Source organism: Saccopteryx bilineata, chromosome 4, assembly GCF_036850765.1.
Source record: "Saccopteryx bilineata isolate mSacBil1 chromosome 4, mSacBil1_pri_phased_curated, whole genome shotgun sequence".
Taxonomy (NCBI): Eukaryota; Metazoa; Chordata; class Mammalia; order Chiroptera; family Emballonuridae; genus Saccopteryx; species Saccopteryx bilineata.
In genome coordinates, this window is record NC_089493.1 from 259,919,568 (window position 1) to 259,941,257 (window position 21,690).

At 40.7% G+C, this 21,690-nt stretch overlaps 1 protein-coding gene across 1 annotated transcript in view; it reads left to right on the forward strand.

Moving 5' to 3' along the window:
* The window catches only part of CCDC192 (coiled-coil domain containing 192), a 217,831-nt gene that overhangs the window by 120,164 nt on the left and 75,977 nt on the right, over nucleotides 1-21,690 (forward strand). Inside the window, 1 exon segment of the mRNA XM_066276819.1 lies at nucleotides 667-791. Within this exon segment, the coding sequence (XP_066132916.1) occupies nucleotides 667-791 (125 nt within the window).

Below are 21,690 nucleotides of genomic sequence, written 5' to 3' on the forward strand. Positions count from 1 at the left end.
AAAATCACTTGAATTTATCACACTTGGCCAGACTTCTGCACTTACATAGATGAGGACCTAGATAACAGCAACAATAAAAGCAACAAAGGGAGTTTATTTGCCTTTTCTGATAACATCTGCCGTTTGACTGTGAAGCAATATTTTATGGCTTTAAGGCTAGTTGTAAAATAAAGGCCTTCTGGATTATAGAGTTCAGGATCAGCGTTGCCACCTAAATCTGCCACTTCCGTGCATGTGGTTTTATGATGGTGTTTAATCCCCTCATCTCTGGCAGGTGCAGAGCTATCAGGAACATTGTCTATAGTTGAGTAGGTTACCATAAACAAGGACGCCCAGCTGAGGGGTGAGGGGGACTAATTAATGTCCAGCTGCATTCTAGCTGTGCACCTTGACTCAGGAAAGGCTCCCCCTGTAGGGAAGGGTATTTAAAAAAACTCTCAAAGGTACTCCAATTGCTAATGCACCAAGATGCATCAATCTCTATGGGGCATCTTTTACTAACTCAAATGAAAGTGCTCTATGGGCTGAATCTTGGTGGATAATGTATCAGCCTAAACTATGATGAGGGAGTTCTCCATTATAAAGGTCTTCAAGGAGAAGCAGAGCCCATCATGTAAACCAAACAGACTATCACTTTTCAGCCTCCCTTTGCTTCTATGGTGAAAGATAATGACAAATCAGATGCACATTCCCTGAACTGGGAATTGGGAATTGGAGCTGCTCAAAAGGAGCATGAAGAATCCCTTGGGACCACAGCAAATCCAGCTTCCAAAGCAACAAGGGCAAGGGCGGTAGGAAGCACCCCCCTGCCAGGGCCGCAGGGAAGGCCTTCTAAGCTGGGCTCCTTGTGACTCTGCAAGCAGGTTCCGTCAGAGGGTTTGGTTGTCCTGCCTGCTGCATTGTACTCCCCTGTGTCCACTTTCACAGTCTGATTCTCTTAATTTTCTCTTAATTTTGTATTTAAATTGGTCTCGGTACTTTACAAATAGAAACCCTGAGTGTTTTGATGCTGATTCTTCTATCATTTAGAGCTAAAAATTATCCTGGAAATGGTATCAGACAGAACTCCTTACCTTCCTACCACACATACAGGTGTGCTACTTCTTCTGGGACGACATTCTCTTGGCTTTGGATCCAGTGATCTCCCACCAACTCAGGAATCTTAGAACAGCAACTCTTCATTTCATTTTTGTATTTTTAAACCCTTCCTCTCAACTAGATCCTTCTTGTCAACATTTGAAAATGACCACGTAGCTCCTAGCTAGGTAAAATGACTTGCCTTGAGCCTATATGACTATCTAACAATTGCTCTATCTCACAGTTTACCCACTGAAGTGCCAAGAGTACTGTATGTTCCAAGAATGGATTATAGTGTGCCATGAGATATTGAAGGTTGTAAATATTTATGGTAACAAATGTTTGGTGAATTGGAATCTCCAGGAGTAAGACCCAAGGTACCCAGCTAGAACTCAATGTGATTTTTTTTTTTAATTTAGAAAAGTAAATTTAATGGGATGACATTGATCAATAAAAGTACATAGGTTTAAGGTAAACATTTCTATAACATTTGAGCTGCTGATTGTGTTGTATGCCCATCACCCAAAGTCAAATCGTTTTCTATCACCGTATATTTGTTTCTCTTGACTCCCCTCCCCCCACGCCAAATGCAATGTAATTTTAAAGTCTGAGGAATTATATTTCCTTCATTTCTGGAGATTTCTCCAGCAGTGTTGCCTCAAATATTGCCTCTCCCTCATTCCCTTTTCTTTCTTTTTGACAAGCATGTTTGGCTTACAAAGGAGATTCCTCTCTCTGCTCTGTATCTTTAATGTTCTTATATATTTTCCATCTCTTTATTTCTGTTGGTTTGAATGATTTTTTCCTGTCTACCAATGTCCTAAGTCTCTTGTCTGCTATATCTACTCTACAATTGAGCATGGATATTTTTCAATGATTATAGTCTTTATTTTCAAATGGTTACTGATCTTTTTCATACTTGTTTCTTTTTCTCCATAATGCCTTATTCTTGTCATGTCACTTTCAAAATCATTTTGAACATTGAAAATGCTTTGGGATTCCTCTATTATTCGTAGTTCCTGGGTATGAGTTATTCTGTTTATTATGCAGCCGATACTCCCTCTCCCTTGCAGTGTCAGCTGTTGTGTTGTTTTCATTCTAGCTTGTGAGCTTCTCTTCAACAAGGATTATTTCCACAGGAGCTCCTAACACTCAGTTCTCAGTTCACCTCTCTGAGAACCCTTCACGTTTTATTATTTTTGAATGATTTTTTACACTTTTTGACTCACAGTTTTTGTATGGCAAGATATGTGTGAACCAGAACCACAAACCATGGAGTTGGGATTCAAATTTCTCCAGGATGTCTTCTTTGCCACTCATTTCTCATGCTTGCGATATATTTGAGCTGGTGGGTGGTGTATTTTTAGTCATTTTTTTCCAACTGGAAAGCTTCTTCCTAGCTCAAGTTTATATACAGGGAAAGAATATCACCAGCCTAGCCTCTTACTATGCACAAGGCATCCATTCCTAACTGACCATTACAACTCCCACTTGAATGATGTCTGTTCACAATGCCCCTGCTGACTGCTTCACTTCCATTCTGGTCCAAAATTAAACACTTGCTTTGAGTTCCCACTGCATTGTTTTAATATCCAGATATTTTACTTTCCTGCTCTGGAGCCTTTTATGTTTATAAATCTGTAATGCATTTTTCTGTGTTACCATATGACTTAAGTGGAAAGAGTGTTTCTCCAAACCAATCCAATCTGTTATCTTAATCAACAGTCTAGACTGACATTTTTAACAAACCTACTAAGTAATCCTTATAGACACTAAAGTTTAGAAATCATATATAAGAGTTTGAAAATCACTGCCTTTAGAAATTCAATACTTTTTATTCCACCACTGCCCACCACCCCACAAACACACAGCAAATCACCCAAATTTAATTTTACTTCGCAAATATTCTTGTCTTCCCATTACTACTCAATTCACTTGGATCACTGAAATCCATTCATAACTGAAATCCCTACATCTAGACTTTCTCCCTTAAAATTAACCCACTCTATACTATTAGGATAATCTAGCTATAGCATGCATTTGTTCAAGGCTAAAATTCCTTCCATTCCCTACAGGATATAACCCAAACTTCCTAGAACTATATAAAAGGCTATTCGTGGCTCTCCTCCTCTCGGGAGTATACCTGTGCCTTTCTCTTCCCCCAAATCTTCCCCTGAGGTGTGTAACCTTTACCCTTCTCTCTCCTAAGTTCCAAGGACCCTTCTTTTGCCTCTGTAACTTGTCTCCTGACCCCAAGCTCGGGTGGCTCACTTTGACTACCTCTGCAACTTTCTAAATAAACTTTCTCTTATAGTTTGAAAAAAAAAAAGTCATCCATGATCCAACCTTCATTCTTCCTGCTTTTTATTTTAGCGTCTTGAATTTGGCCTCATAAGGTTTACTATATAGACAATGTTTATGAACGTTCAGTCTTGTGCATATCCCTGTATCCCTTTCCTCCTACACTGTCTAATTTTTATTTCAAGATTCAGCTCAGGCAATATCTCCTCTAGGAAACCTCTGAAGATTATGGAAGCAACCTAAATGCCCATCAATAGACAACTGGATAAAGAAGATATGGTATACATGTACAATGGACTATTACTTGGCCATAAAAAAAAAAATGAAATCTTACTATTTGTGACAACACGGATGGACCTAGAATACTATTCTAGGTGAAATAAGTCATAGAAAAGAAGACAAATACCATATGATTTCATAGACATGTGAAACCCAAAGAACAAAATAAGTGAACAAACAAAAACAAAAACAGACTCATGGATGCAGAGAACCAACTAATGATTGCCAGAGGGAAAGAGGGTCAGGGGCCTGGGTGAAAAAGGTGAAGGGATTAAGGAAAAAAGCCTCATAGACAGACAAAGGTATGGTGATTACCAAAGGGAAAGGGGGCGGGGCAGGTAGAAGAGGGTAAAGGGAGGATAAATAGTGAGGGAAGGAGACTTGACTTGGGGTGGTGAATACACAATACGATATACAGATGATGCATTATTGAATTTTACCCCTGAAACCTATATAATTTTATTAACCAGTAAGACCCTAATAAATTCAATAAAAATAAATAAATAAAAGAATAATATAGTATACAATAAGAAGTACAAATTGGTAATTACAAAATAGTCATGGAAATGTAAAGGAAATAAGTCAATAATATTGGCATAACTATGTATGGTGTCAGGTGGGCACTAGACTATTGGGGGGAATCACTTTGTATATTACACGAATGTCTAACCATTAGGCATACACTGGAAACAATTATAAAATAATATTGAATGTCAACTCTAATTGAAATATATATATTTTAAGAGAAGAAACCTTATTTGACCTTCTTAGACCGTGCTAAGGGCCCTTCCTCTGGGAGCACAGAGGACCCTCTATATACTGTATCGTAAAGTATTATAATGAAAATTTATCTGTCTCTCTCACAAGACAAGAGCTTCCAAAGGAAGAAATTATGCTTTATCTTTGTATTCCAAACATCTCTTTCAAAGGCTGGAACAGAGGAGATAACATTTTTGAACTGAACTAAATTATTGAGAATCTCAGAAAACCAGCTCTCTCTAATGAGCTTGATTCTCTCTCTCTTTTTTAAATCTGCTTTGGAATGTTTAACCTGGTCATAAAAACATATCCTCAAAAGTCTTACTCAAAAATGTTTTTAGTAGATTATGTGCTTGGAAAATTGGCATCAGTCCAGTAGAAACGTTCAACCCTTGCTGATGTGCTTTCTTGGCTCACTCAGGCTGATAGAAATACCACTTCTAGTATAATTCTTGAACTAATTTACAGATTTTCCCCCATTTACTCTCTCATAGAAGATAGTAATAACAGTCCCATTGAAAAATAGATTGATCTGACCAGGCAGTGGCGCAGTGGACCAAGTGTCAGACTGAGATGCTGAGCACCCAGGGTTGAAACCCTGAGGTCACCAGCTTGAGTGTGGGCTCATCCAGCTTGAGTGCAGGCTCACAAACTTGAGCATGGGGTTGCTGGCTTAAGCAAGAGATCATAGACATGACCCCATGGTTGCTGGATTTAGCCCAAAGGTCACTGGCTTGAAGCCCAAGGTCACTGGCTTGAGTCTAAGGTCAATGGCTTGAGCAAGGGGTCACTCGCTCTGGCTGGATTCCCTCCTGCCAGTCAAGACACATATAAGAAAACAATCAATAAACAACTAAGGTGCCACAACAAAGAATTGATGCTTCTCATGTCTCTCCCTTCCTGTCTATCTGTCCCTGTCTGCCTATTTGTCTCACTTTCTCTCTAAAAAAAAAAAAGAAAAAAAATAGATGAAAAAAGCAATAGAGAAGCAATTAGATATGATATCAACTCATAGACACAAACAACTGTGTGATGATTACAAAAGGGAAAAAGAGGGATAAATGGTGATAGAAGCAGACTTGACTTGGGTATTAAATACATACATAATATACAGATGGTGTATTGTAGAAGTGTATACCCAAAACCTATATAACTTTATTAGCCAATGTCACCCCAATAAATTCAATATATATATATATTTTTTTATTTATTCATTTTAGAGAGAGAGAGAGAGAAGGGGGGAGGAGCAGGAAGCATCAACACTCCCATATGTGCCTTGACCAGGCAAGCCTAGGGTTTTGAACTGGCGACCTCAGCGTTCCAGGTTGACACTCTATCCACTGCGTCACCACAGGTCAGGCTTGTTTCGTGCATTTTAAAAAATGAATACTCATTGTGTGCACTGCTACAAACTCTGGACTTGTGGCAGGAGGGATAATTTGGAAGACATGTTTACCCAGTGACTGTCCTTACATATAGCAACAACCAGGTATGAACAGCAGTGTAAGAGCTGTGGAGGAAGGAATTTCAATAGAGCCAGAGTCAGGGACATTATTAAGACTCGTTTTCATGGAACCCAAACATGATGAAGACCAGTTTTCATGAACTCTGGAGCCCACTTTTTTTCTGTGTACCTTTCCTGATATTGTTGTAAGCCTGATATTGACGTAGGCCTGGGCTGATCTATGCACTTATGGGTTGCTGGCTGACATACATGTATTCCTTTTCCACAGCTGTTTTCTCTGAATATCATGAGGACACCAAAACTAGTAGGAAAAGGCCAATGAGGAAATTCTTGAGGGGGAGACCGTCAAATAATATTTGCATTTCTAATTAGAAAAACTAAAGGAGAAAAAAGATACGCCATACACAGTGGATGTTTGCAAAATATTTTACTGGTTTTGATCAGGTTACTATTTCTGCTGGGATAGAATGTGTTTTGTTTTTCATTTTAAATCCTGTCTTGACCCATTATGGCTTCTTTTCTGCTCATTGACAATTGATGCAGAAATACATAGTACATGTTATTAAAAAATATATGCACAGTGTGACTCCAGCTTCGGATAGAAAAAATAAACAAAAGGAATACAAACGATCGAACTCTGGCTAGTAACTACACATATGCCACATTAAACCTTTTCAGATGACATTAAGTGTCCTCCTTTTCATATACTGGCCTACCTTGGAGTACTGTGAGGTCCCATATACTTTCCCCACTACGGTGGGCAAAAATTAGGCTAGCTATCTTTAAAATATTTTATGCCACAAAAATTAAATGACGTTTCTTTTCTGGTGTGTGTGTGTGTGTGTGTGTGTATTAAGTGCACACAGGGCTTATCAAAGGACTTAAAGCATTTAAAAAGCATGAGTTGCTTTAAAAAACTACTTTTTAGTTTTTTTTAAGTTACTTTTAAACAAAAATCAAATATAATCTTAAGACTAAAAAAAAGGATTTTCTTGAAGTATTCTTTTCATTGTCCGTGTTTTCTACCTCACTTTGAACATGCGAGGCTCAAAGCATTTAATCAGGATGAGTTCATTCATCCACATGTAAACCCCGAGGCGGTTTTAAAAAATTCCATTTGTCATTACAGAAAGTGAACATCAAGGCACTTGCCTCAGATTTCTGTGTTGTTGACAAAGTTGGGGACAGGACTTAGAATTTTCCTGCTAGATTTCTTTGAAGCTCTGAAATAACATAGAACAATGCAATGAGTGTCAAAGCAGGTACGGGAGTTTTTCTTAGCTGTCGTAACCTGCAAAGAGTTCCGAGGGAGTTGTGGGTGGGAAGTAAGAGTTGGGACTGGGGATGCTTTTCTCTAAGTGAGAGTCGGGGTGGAGGGGTGCAGGAGATTTGAATGGCTTGGTGCAGTTCAGTACTTTAATTACTATCTCTCCATATTTCCCCTGAGAAAGAAAGCTGATGCACTACTCCACAAATTCCTTACCTGTACTTCCATACCATAGTATGATTTCCAAAACTTAAGATTCCTTTGTTCCAACTAACTCCTTTCTTTCTACAGCTGAAACTGGCCATCTACATCAAAAAACTGCAGAGATGTTACGTGAACCAACCCCCACTGAAATCTCCCCCACTTCTTGAGTTGCTATGCCCACACTTCCCCAACTCACACTCATGCCTGCCCATGTGCCCTCACGTACACACACACGTCCACCGGACACTCATACTGCCTTTGTGACCAGCACCAGGCTCTTGTCCAGGGGTCCCCAAACTACAGCCCGGGGGCCGCATGCGGCCCCCTGAGGCCATTTATCTGGCCCCTGCCGCACTTCCAGAAGGGGCACCTCTTTCATTGGTGGTCAGTGAGAGGAGCATAGTTCCCATTGAAATACTGGTCAGTTTGTTGATTTAAATTTACTTGTTCTTTATTTTAAATATTGTATTTGTTCCCTTTTTGTTTTTTTTACTTTAAAATAAGATATGTGCAGTGTGCATAGGAATTTGTTCATAGATTTTTTTATAGTCCAGCCCTCCAATGGTCTGAGGGACAGTGAACTGGCCCCCTGTGTAAAAAGTTTGGGGACCTCTGCTCTTGTCTATAGATACTCCTCCAATCTACCTTTACAGATATGCACATGAGAACCAATTTGAAGTCTTTAAAACCAGGTTACAGTCTTGCATCCAAACTCTCCCAAATTCTGATTAAGTAAGACTAGAGAGAAACTTGAGCTAATGTATTTTCAACAAGCTCCTCTGATGGATCTAGTGTTCAGATGATAGGTTACAGAACAGGAGGAAAGTCTTAACAGACCCATTCTGAATGGGTAGATGAAAGAGAGAAAGAGTTGCAGCAGCGAATGAACTTATATGCTAATAATAACCTACATGTTTCTCTTCTAACAACCACTGGATATCTATCAAAATTTACCTAGTTTTTAGGCTATTGTATTCTTGATTTCTGTCTGCATCAGCAGTCAGTCCTGTTTGCCATTGGGATTTTTGAATTTCCTATTGACAGCAGTATAGACCTTTTCTCTATATATAGATCTATGACAAAGGCCCTATGTAAGACATGAGAGGAATGCCTAATTTAGAAATCGGCTGCAGAAATCCTTACCAAAACCATTTTGTAAGACCTGAGATGGCTTCTAAATGTCTTACCATTTTAAAATCAATGTGCTTGGTTGACAACAAAAACAAAAAGTAAATATATTCAGGAAATAAAATTTTAATTTTTAATTAAAAGATAGAAAGTTTTAGTTTATCTAGGGAAGGCAAGTATTTTATACTAAATTGTTGTATCTTCTGATAATTATTTCAAGAAATGTCTTCTGCACAATAGCCAAGTGGGGGAATCAAGCTTGTTCATGAATGGATGAATGTACAATTAAATGTGATATATACATTTGTTTGAGCCTCAAAAAGGGAGGGCAATTCTGACATATGTTAACCTTCGGAAAAACCCTGAGGACATTAATGCTAAGTGCAAAAGCCAATCAAATAAGACAAATGCTGTATGTTTCCACTTATATGAGGTACTAGAGTAATCACATTCACAGAAACAGAAAATAGAATCGTGTTGCCAAAGGCTGAAAGGAGGAAGAAATGGTGAGTTGTTATTTAACAGGTATGGAGTCTCAGTTTTCAAGGTAAAAAAGTTCTAGAGACTGGTTGCACAAAAATATATATTTACTTAACACTACTGAACTGTAAACTTTGAAATGGTTATGATGGTAAATTTCATGCCATATTTTTGGGTTTTTTTTTTTATCACAACTTAAAGGGAAAAAAGTGTCTTCCAGTTGAAAAGCCAAGTGCAGTGCATTTGTGATTCAGTAACTGATATTGTCAGTTGAGATAGACCACTATAGAATTGAAATTAGAGCAGGTAGAGGTCAGTTTTGACTTTGACACATGACATTTGAGCAAAATTAAGGAGCTTATTATTCATCTATTCATTCTTTAGACTGTCAAAATAAACTTAGTTATTGAGCATCTCCTGCACCTTATTATAGAAGCTTGAATGGCTCTGGGTCAGCCTCCTTTTCATCTAGAGGAATCAGATTCAGGCCAGCGTGTCTCAAGGATATATTTCTGGGGGCCTGACATTTCTAGATCTGAATGGTCTCCTATTAGGCCAATGTTGTTCCCACTATCATTAAGGATGCCCTACAAGTTTGAATCTAAAACAGAATTTATCAAGTATGACACGTATCGTTTTCCAGGGTTAAGACCAGAAGAGGCAATTCACTATTTGTCAAATATGGGATATCTTCAACTTATTCCTGTTGACTAACTCATCTGATTATCCCTAAATCTTACAGTCTCAGATTCTGGGAAGCTGTGACACAAGTCACTAACAAGAGATGAGGCAAGTGGCTTTAAGCCCAGGCCACGTGGTCCCCTTCCTACCTGTTATCCTTGCATATCTTAGAACTGAGGGCTTGTTGATGGGAACAGGTTTAAAGGTTTACTTTGAGATCTACTTAAAGGCTCCTGTTTGGGATTTTAGGTTTCTGCGTTCTATTTTCACTGCTAGCTTTCTTAATGGAATTAGAGAAAGAACCTTGCTAGAGAATGAAATAAGACAGATTCTTGAGTCCAACGAAACCAAGTAACAACCCGTAGTTGAGGACTTGTTTTGTGGCCAGGACGTTTGTCTAAACCTGTTAAAATATGCAATCTGAAACTTGCAAATATCTACATAGCAAAAGTTCACCTCAGCACCACACCCTCCCTCCTCTCTGCCTCTCTGTGTGCCATTCACAAGCGACAAATGCTTCTTTTATCAGGTGATGCCTTTGCAACCCCATCCTGCATGCACAGAACCAATTCACATACAATATCAGATTCTGAAATTAAACTTTGGTTCTAAGGGCATTGAAAATAACTATGTATAAACCTAAACAGCCTTTCCTCTCCACCTATGAAATGTGTCTTCAAGGCATGAACAAGACAGCTTCTCTAAACTGCGAAGAACAAGAGAAGAAAAACATTTTTAAGTTACAGCTGGAATGTTGAGTATGAGGAATAAAACTAGATTTAGGCTGCAAACACTGCTTAATGTTCTCACCATCTCCTCAGCGCTAAGCTATCTTCATAGAGCAGAACTGACACCGTGTAGCAAGGAAGTTTTCAGGTGAGTCAAATCACTGTTATTTTACTATCATCTTTAAAGAGACAGGGTGTAGATTGCCCTAGTGGACACAGATGAACTGCAAGAAAGCTAGGAGCAAGAGATTAAGCCAGAGATTTTCGACCTTTTTTTTTTTATCTCAGGGCACACATACACTAAAATTCTGTGATACATCCAAAAATATATTATTTTTTTGCCGATCTAACAAAAAAAAGATAGGTATGATTTTGATTCATTCACAGCAGATGATTATTGTTGTGTTAGCTGTTGTCATTTTTTAATTGGTCAATTTAAAGGAAAAGAGATGGGTGCCCCTAAGTAGTCAGATATTGCATATTTTAAGAAATCTTGCGGCATGCCAGTATAACTCTTGCTATCTTGTTGAAAAATCTCTGGACTAAGCTAATGATTGTCAGATTAAAAGATTTTAGCTAAGAAAAGCAAGGGGTGATTTTGTTACAGTATTGGAAACATGGTTTTCTTGTCAGCAAGTGGACACAGATTATAATGTCACTAATACTGGATAAAATGTCATCTATCTCCCACACATCCTCAGTACACATTCATAAGAAAGTGAATAAAACTGGGAGGGGATTACAAAATGTCCTTGCAATGAGACCCCCACAGTGTCCTGGCCTTGTAGCTCTTGGGCAAATGAACTTTAAGACAGTTCAGTTTTGTTTGGTTTTTTTTATCTTTTTTAAAGCTGGAAACGGGGAGAGACAGTCAGACAGACTCCCGCATGCGCCCGACCGGGATCCACCCGGCACGCCCACCATGGGGCGACGCTCTGCCCACCAGGGGGCGATGCTCTGCCCCTCCGGGGCGTCGCTATGCCGCGACCAGAGCCACTCTAGCGCCTGGGGCAGAGGCCAAGGAGCCATCCCCAGCGCCCGGGCCATCTTTGCTCCAATGGAGCCTTGGCTGCGGGAGGGGAAGAGAGAGACAGAGAGGAAGGGGGGGGGGGTGGAAAAGCAAATGGGCGCTTCTCCTGTGTGCCCTGGCCGGGAATCGAACCCGGGTCCCCCGCACGCCAGGCCGACGACGCTCTACCGCTGAGCCAACCGGCCAGGGCCAAGACAGTTCAGTTTTTATCATTGGGTTATATCTATCATCATTAAGACTGTTTGTAATTTACTTGAATATCAATTGTTTGCTTTATATCATCTTAAGAAACTGGACTTTATTAACTGAAAGCCAATACACAGTGTTAGTGTGTATTGCTGTCCCCTCTGAGTCTTTTTTACAATATGGCTTCCTCTTTAGTACCGTGGATAGCTGATAAGGAACTGAGAAGAGAAAAATCAAGAAAAGAGAATCTTTAGGGTAGCCACGTCTACTGAACTGTTCAACGCCATTTGAGGTTCTAGATAAAAGTTCTTGGTCTCAGCATTTGCAGACTATATGTCACTGGTTCTATGGCTCAGTACCTACTAGATAGTTGTGACTTCCCACAATCTGCTTCATTAATTTATTTTATCCACTTTCATTTATATTGCCCAATTAGTTCAATATTCATGTGAATTCTCCCTTTCAAGTAAGAGTTGAAAAAGCAAAGCACTTCTTGAACTGGGAGCCAAATTTGATGCTTGCATTTCTGATGGCCTCTCCGTATGCATTTCACAGGTCCTTAGTCAAATGAACTGTCAAACATTGCTTGCAGTGAACCTGATCAGAAATTTTAAACTTCTTAGGGGGAACTTGACTTGAGATTTTTGCCCCTTATCAAACTACCTTTGTGTCCAGGCATATATATATATATATATATATATATATATATATATACCAAATTAAAGCAACAGAAAAATTAAAGAATTGACAAATTTCTCATTTAATTGCAGCTTATACTATCCAACTAACGAATATTATTATAAAGCCCCATGTTTAATAGTTCATTGCCAAGAACCACTATCTCAGAAGTTATACTTATAAAGATCCTAAAATGATAATGCAATAACAATATTAACAAACATCATGCCACTCAGCAATTTACAAAACATTTACCTATACACCCACTCTCTTACTTTTAATACCGTAAATCCCTTTTAAATATGAGATCAGGTTCATTTTGCTTTAAACAGAGAATTTTCTGCTGTAAAACTATTTCAAGTTTGCATTAAGAAAGCAGCAACTTTGTAAACATTATTTCACGGGGAAATAATACATTATCATAGAAAACTTTCCATTGTGCTGCGTTTTCTTTTTTTTTTTTTTTTTTTTTTTCATTTTTCTGAAGCTGGAAACAGGGAGAGACAGTCAGACAGACTCCCGCATGCGCCCGACCGGGATCCACCCGGCACGCCCACCAGGGGCGACGCTCTGCCCACCAGGGGGCGATGCTCTGCCCATCCTGGGCGTCGCCATGTTGCGACCAGAGCCACTCTAGCGCCTGGGGCAAAGGCCACAGAGCCATCCCCAGCGCCCGGGCCATCTTTGCTCCAATGGAGCCTTGGCTGTGGGAGGGGAAGAGAGAGACAGAGAGGAAAGCGCGGCGGAGGGGTGGAGAAGCAAATGGGCGCTTCTCCTGTATGCCCTGGCCGGGAATCGAACCCGGGTCCTCCGCACGCTAGGCCGACGCTCTACCGCTGAGCCAACTAGCCAGGGCTGTGCTGCGTTCTCTATCCAAAGCTATTTCATGCTATATGAGAATCATATCCCCATTTATGGTAGGTTCCCTTTCGTCTACTTAGATTTCTTTATCATTGGTGAAGTTGTTTTACGGCCGCTGCTGTACTCACTGAGCCTGTGTCCCTTTAATTTCCCTTCTTTCAGGGCAGAGTAGAGTGTCGGAAAGAGAGTGATATTTACAGAGAAGGTTAACTTCATTAGGTTTCCTATCCCTCTAGGAAATGCTTCAAGGTGATTTAAGCACTGTGGTGCTTCAGAATCTCAATTTTTCAGTTCTTAAACACATGCCTTCACTTTATGATTCTAGGTAAGTCACAGGTGGACAACTTCCTTCCAGAAAGCAGCCTCAGTCAAGTTCAAAGGGAATGATGGGCACAGGAGAAATGAAACAACAACAGTAACAAATACCTGCCCGATTATAAAGTTCCCGCAAAGGAAAAGCTCTTCATCATTTTTATAATCACGGGGCGGGGGGGGGGGGGGACTTAGCAGCCCTTTCACAAGGCAGATACAGGAATTCTTTCTACCACCTGTATATTTAGTCCTCTCTGGTTTCTGTTTTCTTCTACCCACATCTTCTTATGGCTGTTTGCCAATGATATCAACGCTTGTTGAGGTGGAGCTGAGAAACTGAAATTGCTTCATATACAGCTTGGGCCCTTTGGGCTTTCTCTGTGCCCCAGGGAGAATTGGACTGGAAAACAGCTTCCTACCAGGCCTGTGAGGTGTGACAGTGCACTTTTCTCTCTGTTCTCAGGGTGTGATTTGAGATTATAAAACCAGAGTAGATTTGGCTCTAGCAGGCATTGACTATACTTTCTTTTCAGAAGACATAGTGAACACTGGGTTTTGTTCTGTGCTGAGCTCAGCCAGAATATGAAAACTCACTTATTGCACTGCAGGTCCTTTCTTTCTTAAAAATTTTGGTTGTCAGTCTGATGGATGATTACTCAGTAAGAATGATGAGGCAGGGTTACGCTCACACACAAAAAGAGCATACAGCAGTGTCCCTTAACATCAGAAATGTGTTTGTTCAACTCAGTACAGGTATTCTAATGCTGCATGAAGGCAGATTGGCCCATATACATTGGTCCAGCATAGCAGGATCTCAGAAACCTAAAGACTCTTTATTATTTTACCTGTAATCCCAATATGTACTCTTGAATGACCCGAGGCCGGTCTTTCTTAGTTCTCTGGGTGAGGGAGGGCTTTAAGAGAAGGCTGCCTGCCTAAACAGCTGCTCAGGTCCCTGGGACCTTAGACCTCAGGGATCTTAGCTCCTGCTCCAGGTTTCCTTCCACTGCCCTTCAGCTCTGAGGGCCAACGAGCAACATGATATAGTGGAAAAAAACATCGAGCTGGCGAGTCAGAAAATCTGGCTTTGAGTCTTGCTTCTTGCAGTTTTATTAGCTGTGGCTTTGGACAAATTACGGCATTTTTCTCTGCTTCCACAATTGCCTCTCTAAAATGCTAGGGCTGGACAATTTTGTTTCAAAGATTGTATCAAAAAGGGGGTGGGGGCATAGAGGGTTAGGGGAAAAAAAGATTGCACCCAATTCTGTGACAATCTTGGTGATTGTCATTGATTTCCTAATTGTACTGAGGGAGTCAGCCCATGGTTCCAAACTCCATGATCAGAAGTCAGAACTTCTTGCTTTAAGAATTGGATTTATAGAACAGGAAATGTCATCGTATCCAGATTCCCCGCAACGTAGGACACTGGGCAGGGCGAGGTTTGCATAGCACAGTGATGGAAGGCACGGTCTGGAGCCAGACTGCTCAGATTTGAATCATTATTTGATTTTGGGAAAGTTACTTAAACCTCTCTGTGCTCCAGTATTTGCATCTTAAATTGGGATTAATGATAATCCTTTTTCATTGGGTTGCTACAAAAATGAAACGAGCTAATAATACCTGTAAAGTTTTTAGAACTTCACTTCTCGTATTATAGATGTTAAGCTTTAGCTTCTCTCTGGATTTTTCTCTCTTTTTTTTCTTTTTTTTCCCCCCATTTTTCCAAAGCTGGAAACAGGGAGGCAGTCACAGACAGACTCCCACATGCGCCCGACCAGGGTCCACCCGGCACACCCACCAGGGGGCGATGCTCTGCCCCTCCGGGGGCGTCGCTTTGTCGCGACCAGAGTCACTCTAGCGCCTGGGGCAGAGGCCAAGGAGCCATCCCCAGCGCCCGGGCCATCTTTGCTCCAATGGAGCCTGGGCTGCAGGAGGGGAAGAGAGAGACAGAGAGGAAGGAGGGGGGAGAGGTGGAGAAGCAGATGGGCGCCTCTCCTGTGTGCCCCGGCTAGGAATCGAACCCGGGACTTCCGCACTCCAGGCTGACACTCTACCACTGAGCCAACCGGCCAGGGCTGGATTTTTCTCAATAATAGACTGTATACCATATACAAGGAAAGGTTACTTATTGTCTTTTAGGGCAACAAATTCAAACTTTGGACAATTCTATTGTTAGAAAGTTCTGCCTTATCACTGGAATTTATTCCTAGATAAAAGTATCTCCCAATCTTGTATTAATTTGTAACGTCTCTTACATAAACACTGCACAGGCATTTCTGTAAACTACGACATATACTGGCGAACTCCACCTCTGTCTCAAATAATTATTTATCCCATAGAGAGAAAGAACAGAGATTTGGCTCCAAATACTGGTAAACTCTTCTTTTGTAGCAAGTCAAAATAATTATCTAATTATAGAAATTTTGTTTTATTTTTATTAGGAATTCCAAACCCTCTGGGTGTGGAGAACAGAATTAAATAGTATTTCTATAGCATGCCATAACATAAAATAAGCCACTCAGGAAGAAAGGAGTGCTGCAGTGTTCGCTGTGATTTGTAAAGTCTGACTCCTAGCCATTAAATAGCAACAGTGGTCATGTAAGATCTAACTCTTGGTCGAAGTTATGATGAGGCCTAAGTGTGTGTGTATCAACAGTTTTTCTATGACTTAAGTGAAATAAAACTAAGCTACATTTTTCTTTTTTTTTTTTTTTTTGTATTTTTCTGAAGCTGGAAACGGGGAGAGACAGTCAGACAGACTCCCGCATGCGCCCAACCGGGATCCACCTGGCACGCCCACCAGGGGCGACACTCTGCCCACCAGGGGGCGATGCTCTGCCCCTCCGGGGCGTCGCTCTGCCGCGACCAGAGCCACTCTAGCGCCTGGAGCAGAGGCCAAGGAGCCATCCCCAGCGCCTGGGCCATCTTTGCTCCAATGGAGCTTTGGCTGCGGGAGGGGAAGAGAGAGACAGAGAGGAAGGAGGGGGGGTGGAGAAGCAAATGGGCACTTCTCCTATGTGCCCTGGCCGGGAATCAAACCCGGGTCCCCCGCATGCCAGGCCGATGCTCTACCGCTGAGCCAACCGGCCAGGGCTAAGCTACATTTTTCTATTTGTGATTTGTCTTTCATTCAAGACATTTTATAAGAAAGAGTCATCTGATCCATTCTTTGAGTCTTCAGGAGACTCAGCTGACTAGAATGGTCACAGTCATCAGGATCAGATCAACTCAGGATCCTCTGATGAATGACACTAGGAGTGCTCAGAACAACACCCGGTACGGATAGCTGTCAGCTGGGTTCATCAAATCTCTCCTTTATTTGCTAGGTTCTCTAAATATATCATGGCAACCCATAAAAAATCAAGTCTGTTATATTGCCTTTCTACTTCTACTAATTAGAGCCTCTCACATTCTAACATCAAAGATTAACTTTAAGTAACTTAACAAATTAAGGGTGCTATTTATCAGTGAAGCCTCATGTTACTACTGAAAAGAAAAAATAGCATCTGTAATTAAAAGACCTTTGTTCAAGTCAATTTAGCTCTTCCTAAGAGTCCACGATTAACCCTTTGAGTAGCACGAACATTCATGTACCTCCTTACTCAAAGGGTTAACAAAACACTCACTACTCAAAAGGTTAAATCTACTCAAGCTTTCTGGGGCCTCTACTCTCTCACCTATAAAATAGAGACACTAACATAGATGACAATTAGGTTTCATCATTAGCAGTGGCTGCTGGGGGTGTAGGTTAAGGATTGTGAAGCCAGGTGTGCAACCAAGGATGAAAGAACCCTCAAATCAAAGGTCTGCTATAGAGAAGGAAGGAGCACTCACAGCACATATCCGCCACCCCCGGACTTCTAAAATATTCACCTGAGGATTGTATAAAAATAAAACAAAAGATATAAAATTGATCTTTTAAGCCAAGTTGTATCCAAATCCTACTATCAGTTTTACTAGTTTCATTATTAATGATGGACTATTAGAAGAGAAATGAAAGGAGAAATCTGCCTATACCTTCTGTATTCAAACAAAATTCCTTTGGGTGATACCATTATCAGTGGCCCTCCAGAGATCAAACCTTTGTTCTATATGCTCTCATCTTTAAGGTGGTGGGTGAGTGGCATCAATTTCAGACTAAGTGCAAAAAGGCTGTGCACTGGCAGGCCCAGGACCAGGATACCACGGGAAGCGAGAAGTAGGGCCTAGGAGTGCTCCTAACTTCCTTCCACATAGGCAGCGCCTACTTTGCCTAGGCATTGGGCCAGCTCTGGCAGGAGATTGGATCAAGACTATTTGCATGTCTGTTTTCAGGACATTAAGTTTTGTCTACTCATAAAAAATGAGGAGGAAATCAATGTGATCATGCAGAGAATTTAATTTAAGAGGAGATGAAAGAATGCAAATTGTTTGCTTTCAGTGAAGAGCACATTTGTTTTTCTGTTAAGTGTAAAAAAGATATCTGTAGAAAAGATACTTTAGTGTTTTGGTGGAGGGTTGAGTGCTTCCCTGATACGTTTCAAGAAATAATGACAGTCTGACTGAACAGTGGTATAGGGGATAGAGCGTCAGCCTCGGAGACTGAAGACCCAGGTTTGAAACCCTGAGGTCATTGGCTTGAGCATGGGATCATAGACATAATCCTATAGTTGCTGGTTTGAGCCCAAAGGTCGCTGGCTTGAAGCCCAAGCTGCTGGCTTGAACCCAAGGTCACTGGTTTGAGCAAGGGGTCATTGGCACAGTTGGAGCCCCCCAGTCAAGGCACATATGAGAAGCAATCAATGAACAACTAAGGTGTCACAACGATGAGTTGATGCTTATCATTTCTCTCAATTCCTGTCTGTCTGTCCCTGTCTGTCTATCTCTCTCTCTCTTACTATAAATAAATAAATAAATAAATAAATAAATAAATAAATAAATAAGAAATAATGACAAAAACAGAAACCTATGTCCACTACATTGCAAACATGGTACTGTACGGGGCTCTAAGAAATGGGATCTGGAGCCTAGAGATGTCATGTGTCTCTGGCCCAATTTCTCAGCCTTAGAATCTTAGGCTATGATTCAAGGCATATGGAAAGACCGAGAAAAAAATTTTAACTATTTTAAATTTATTTATTTATGTATTTGTTTTAAGAGAGAGAGAAACATTGATTTGTTATTCCACTGCTTTATGCTTTCATTGGCTGATTCTTGTATGTGCCCTGACTGCAGATCGAACCCTCAATCTTGGCATATATATCTGAATGATGTTCTAACCAGCTAAGCTACCCAGCCTGGGCAGGACCAAGAAATTTTAAGTAGTGCTGGCAACTCTATGTTGAAACTCTTCTATAAATAGTTCCTTGATTACTTCTAATTCCCATTGACTTGCTATAATGCAAGCTATTCAGCAATGTGATACGGATAGATATTTCCTTTTAAAAATATTGCACAAATGCATGATTTCCTCTCTCTTTACACTTTGTAGGAAACATAGGAAAAGAGCAAGGTAATAGGAATTTACCTCCAAGCTATAAAACCTTCCTATCCTTTTACTAATCACCAAAGGGAACTCCTAGTTACTAAGGAGACCATAACAGACTCTATTAGATTCAAGTACAACACTTGGGTTGCCTGGCTAGAGAATGCCAAAAAAGCAAAGGAAACTATTATCACTGCTGAAATCATTTGATGTTTATGACTAATAAAAAACACGTTGGCAAACTGAATTTTTAGAAGTGCCCAAAGGGCGTGGTTAGAACTGTGAATTAATAGCATACAGTAGTTCTGTCTGAAGAAAAGAAGAAAAAACAAGACAGAGTTATTTAAACATTTATCTGAATAATCAAAAGAGTCCAACAGAAACCTTAAGCAACCAATCTAGGTCCTTTATGCAATTTTTAAAAATTTAATTTTCCCTCTCTTTTTTCTTACAGGTAAATAATAAAGTTTGTACATTTTGAGTTATATTACCTTTGAATTCCAAGGGATCCACAGGCTTTCTTGGCCTTCTTACCTAACATTTCACAAATACCAGAATTATCCTTAAAGAATCCCTGACAACTATACCCAACTTGGAGACCATGAGAACTCAGACATCTATTCAGGCATGCGCTGTGTTCCTTGTGGGCTGGAGGAAACCAGACGTAGAAAAAATTTGGGGATAAGCCAGACCTCTAATTACTTTTTAACCCAGGTCCCAGGGGTTACTATGGGCCTGTCTGAAGATGTTCACCCAGTCTTTGCTTGATCAATCCCAGAGCAGGAGACCTTGGCCAGGACTCATCCTGTCTTGTTATGTTGTGGATGCAGCTCTGCTTGTTGGAGGGTGCTTTCTCAAGCTGTGCCCCAATCTGCTTTTTTGTATTTTCTACCCATTGTTCCTCATGGTATCTCTAGAACAATGCTCTTTGACTCAACTTCCTCTCCTCTGAACCAGTTCCTTAGATCAGCGAAGTCAATGGTCATGACATCCTTGGACAGCCTTCTCCAAACTACATATCCTCTCAGTTCCTTTCTCAGATCACAAGTCAAATGTACAACTTTAATAACAATATTAAGAGGCAGACCATACAAACACCATAAGAGAAAGACAAAAAGGTGACCTGAAATTAGAATTTTTTTTCAAAAGTGAGTTGTTTTTCAATTGAAAAGCCCAAAATTTTAACTGATATGGAAAAGCACTGTCCTCCACTGAATGCCTCCATGCTATCTGCAAGTCATCCTTCTCAAAATGGAAATGGAGCTTGATGAGACTTTTCCTTAGTGACACCACACCAGCAACTAATGGTCATTTATCACTTCTCACCAAGTGCATTTATCTATTTATTAATGCCTACCTTCAGAAAAGGTCCTAGAAAAATACTTATCTGCATAAAAATAGTTGTGGCATCTAATTAAGAACTAAGAGAGGGGCAATGAAAGAATACTGAATGTTTAGTTCTTTTTCTTCCCAATATTTTGAAAAAAATCTAAATATACAGAAAAGTTGAAATAATTTTATAGTGAATACCGCTCTATTGAAAAACTGGACACTACAATTAACATGTTGCTATCTTCAATTTATTGCACATTTATCAGTTTATCTCTCTATCCATCAACCAGTCTTACATTTATTCCTAGATAAGCCTAGGCTGTTGTCCTCAGTACACCTGATCTCTAACCTGTCAGTGTGCATACCATTATAGTTCATTTTTGATACATTTAACTAGCACTCTCTTCTGAATCTGTCCTGCTATTCTTTTCCTCATTCCCTCCACTGTCTCAATTTTTATTTCTGCACACTTCCTCCCACTTTCTTACTTACTTTCTTTTTTTTTTTATGACAGAGAGAGGAACAGTTAGGGACAGACAGTAAGAGAGAGAGATGAGAAGCATCAATTCTTCGTTGTGGCACCTTAGTTGTTCATTGATTGCTTTCTCATATGTGCCTTGACTGAGGGGTCACAGCAGACCGAGTGACCCCTTGCTCAAGCCAGCAACCTTGGGCTCAAGCTGGTGAACCTTGCTCAAACCAGTTGAGACCACACTCAAGCCGGCGACCTCAGGATTTCAAACCTGGGTCCTCCGCATCCCAGTCCAATGCTCTATCCACTGCTCCACCGCCTGGTCAGGCAACTTTCTATCTCCACAGTTCTAAGTTGTAAAAGGAAAGTGAAAAAATCTGAGCATGGAGTAGTCTTGAAGTAGAATGAGGGAAGGTCACTGATGACCGTGCAGGGCCTCATAGCTGTTGTCCTCACGGGCCTGGGATGGACAAGGTCATTGTGAACAAGCTGACACAACCCAATTTACAAAAGAGGGAGGTGTAGACTAGTATGCCCACTTAAGAATTTACTGTGAGCAGCACAGCTATCAAATAGCCAGGTTCTCCCTGAACTAATCTCCATGATAGGCCAAATTGTGGAGGGTTTTGGTGAATAGAGACTCAGAGGAAGGGAATTGGAAGGTCTTAGCGACATGGAGCAGAGCTGATGTTTCAACAGCTGGCCTGCACAGTCCCTGGCACCAAAGGGCTGCTTCAGAAATTAGTACAATGAGGAAATGAGTATGGGAATACTAACTACCACTGTAGCAGAAGTGCCACACAGACCAGGCACTCACACTGTGGTTCACGGCACCTCTCACCCCGACTGTGCTGGGTGAAACCCAGAGGTGGATTTAGTGGTGGGCGCATTGGGTGCGTGCCCTGGGCCCCAATTTCTGAAGGGCCTTGCAAAACCCCAACTTTAGACATTTTTCTAATGACATCAAGTTTGGTTTCATATGTGCA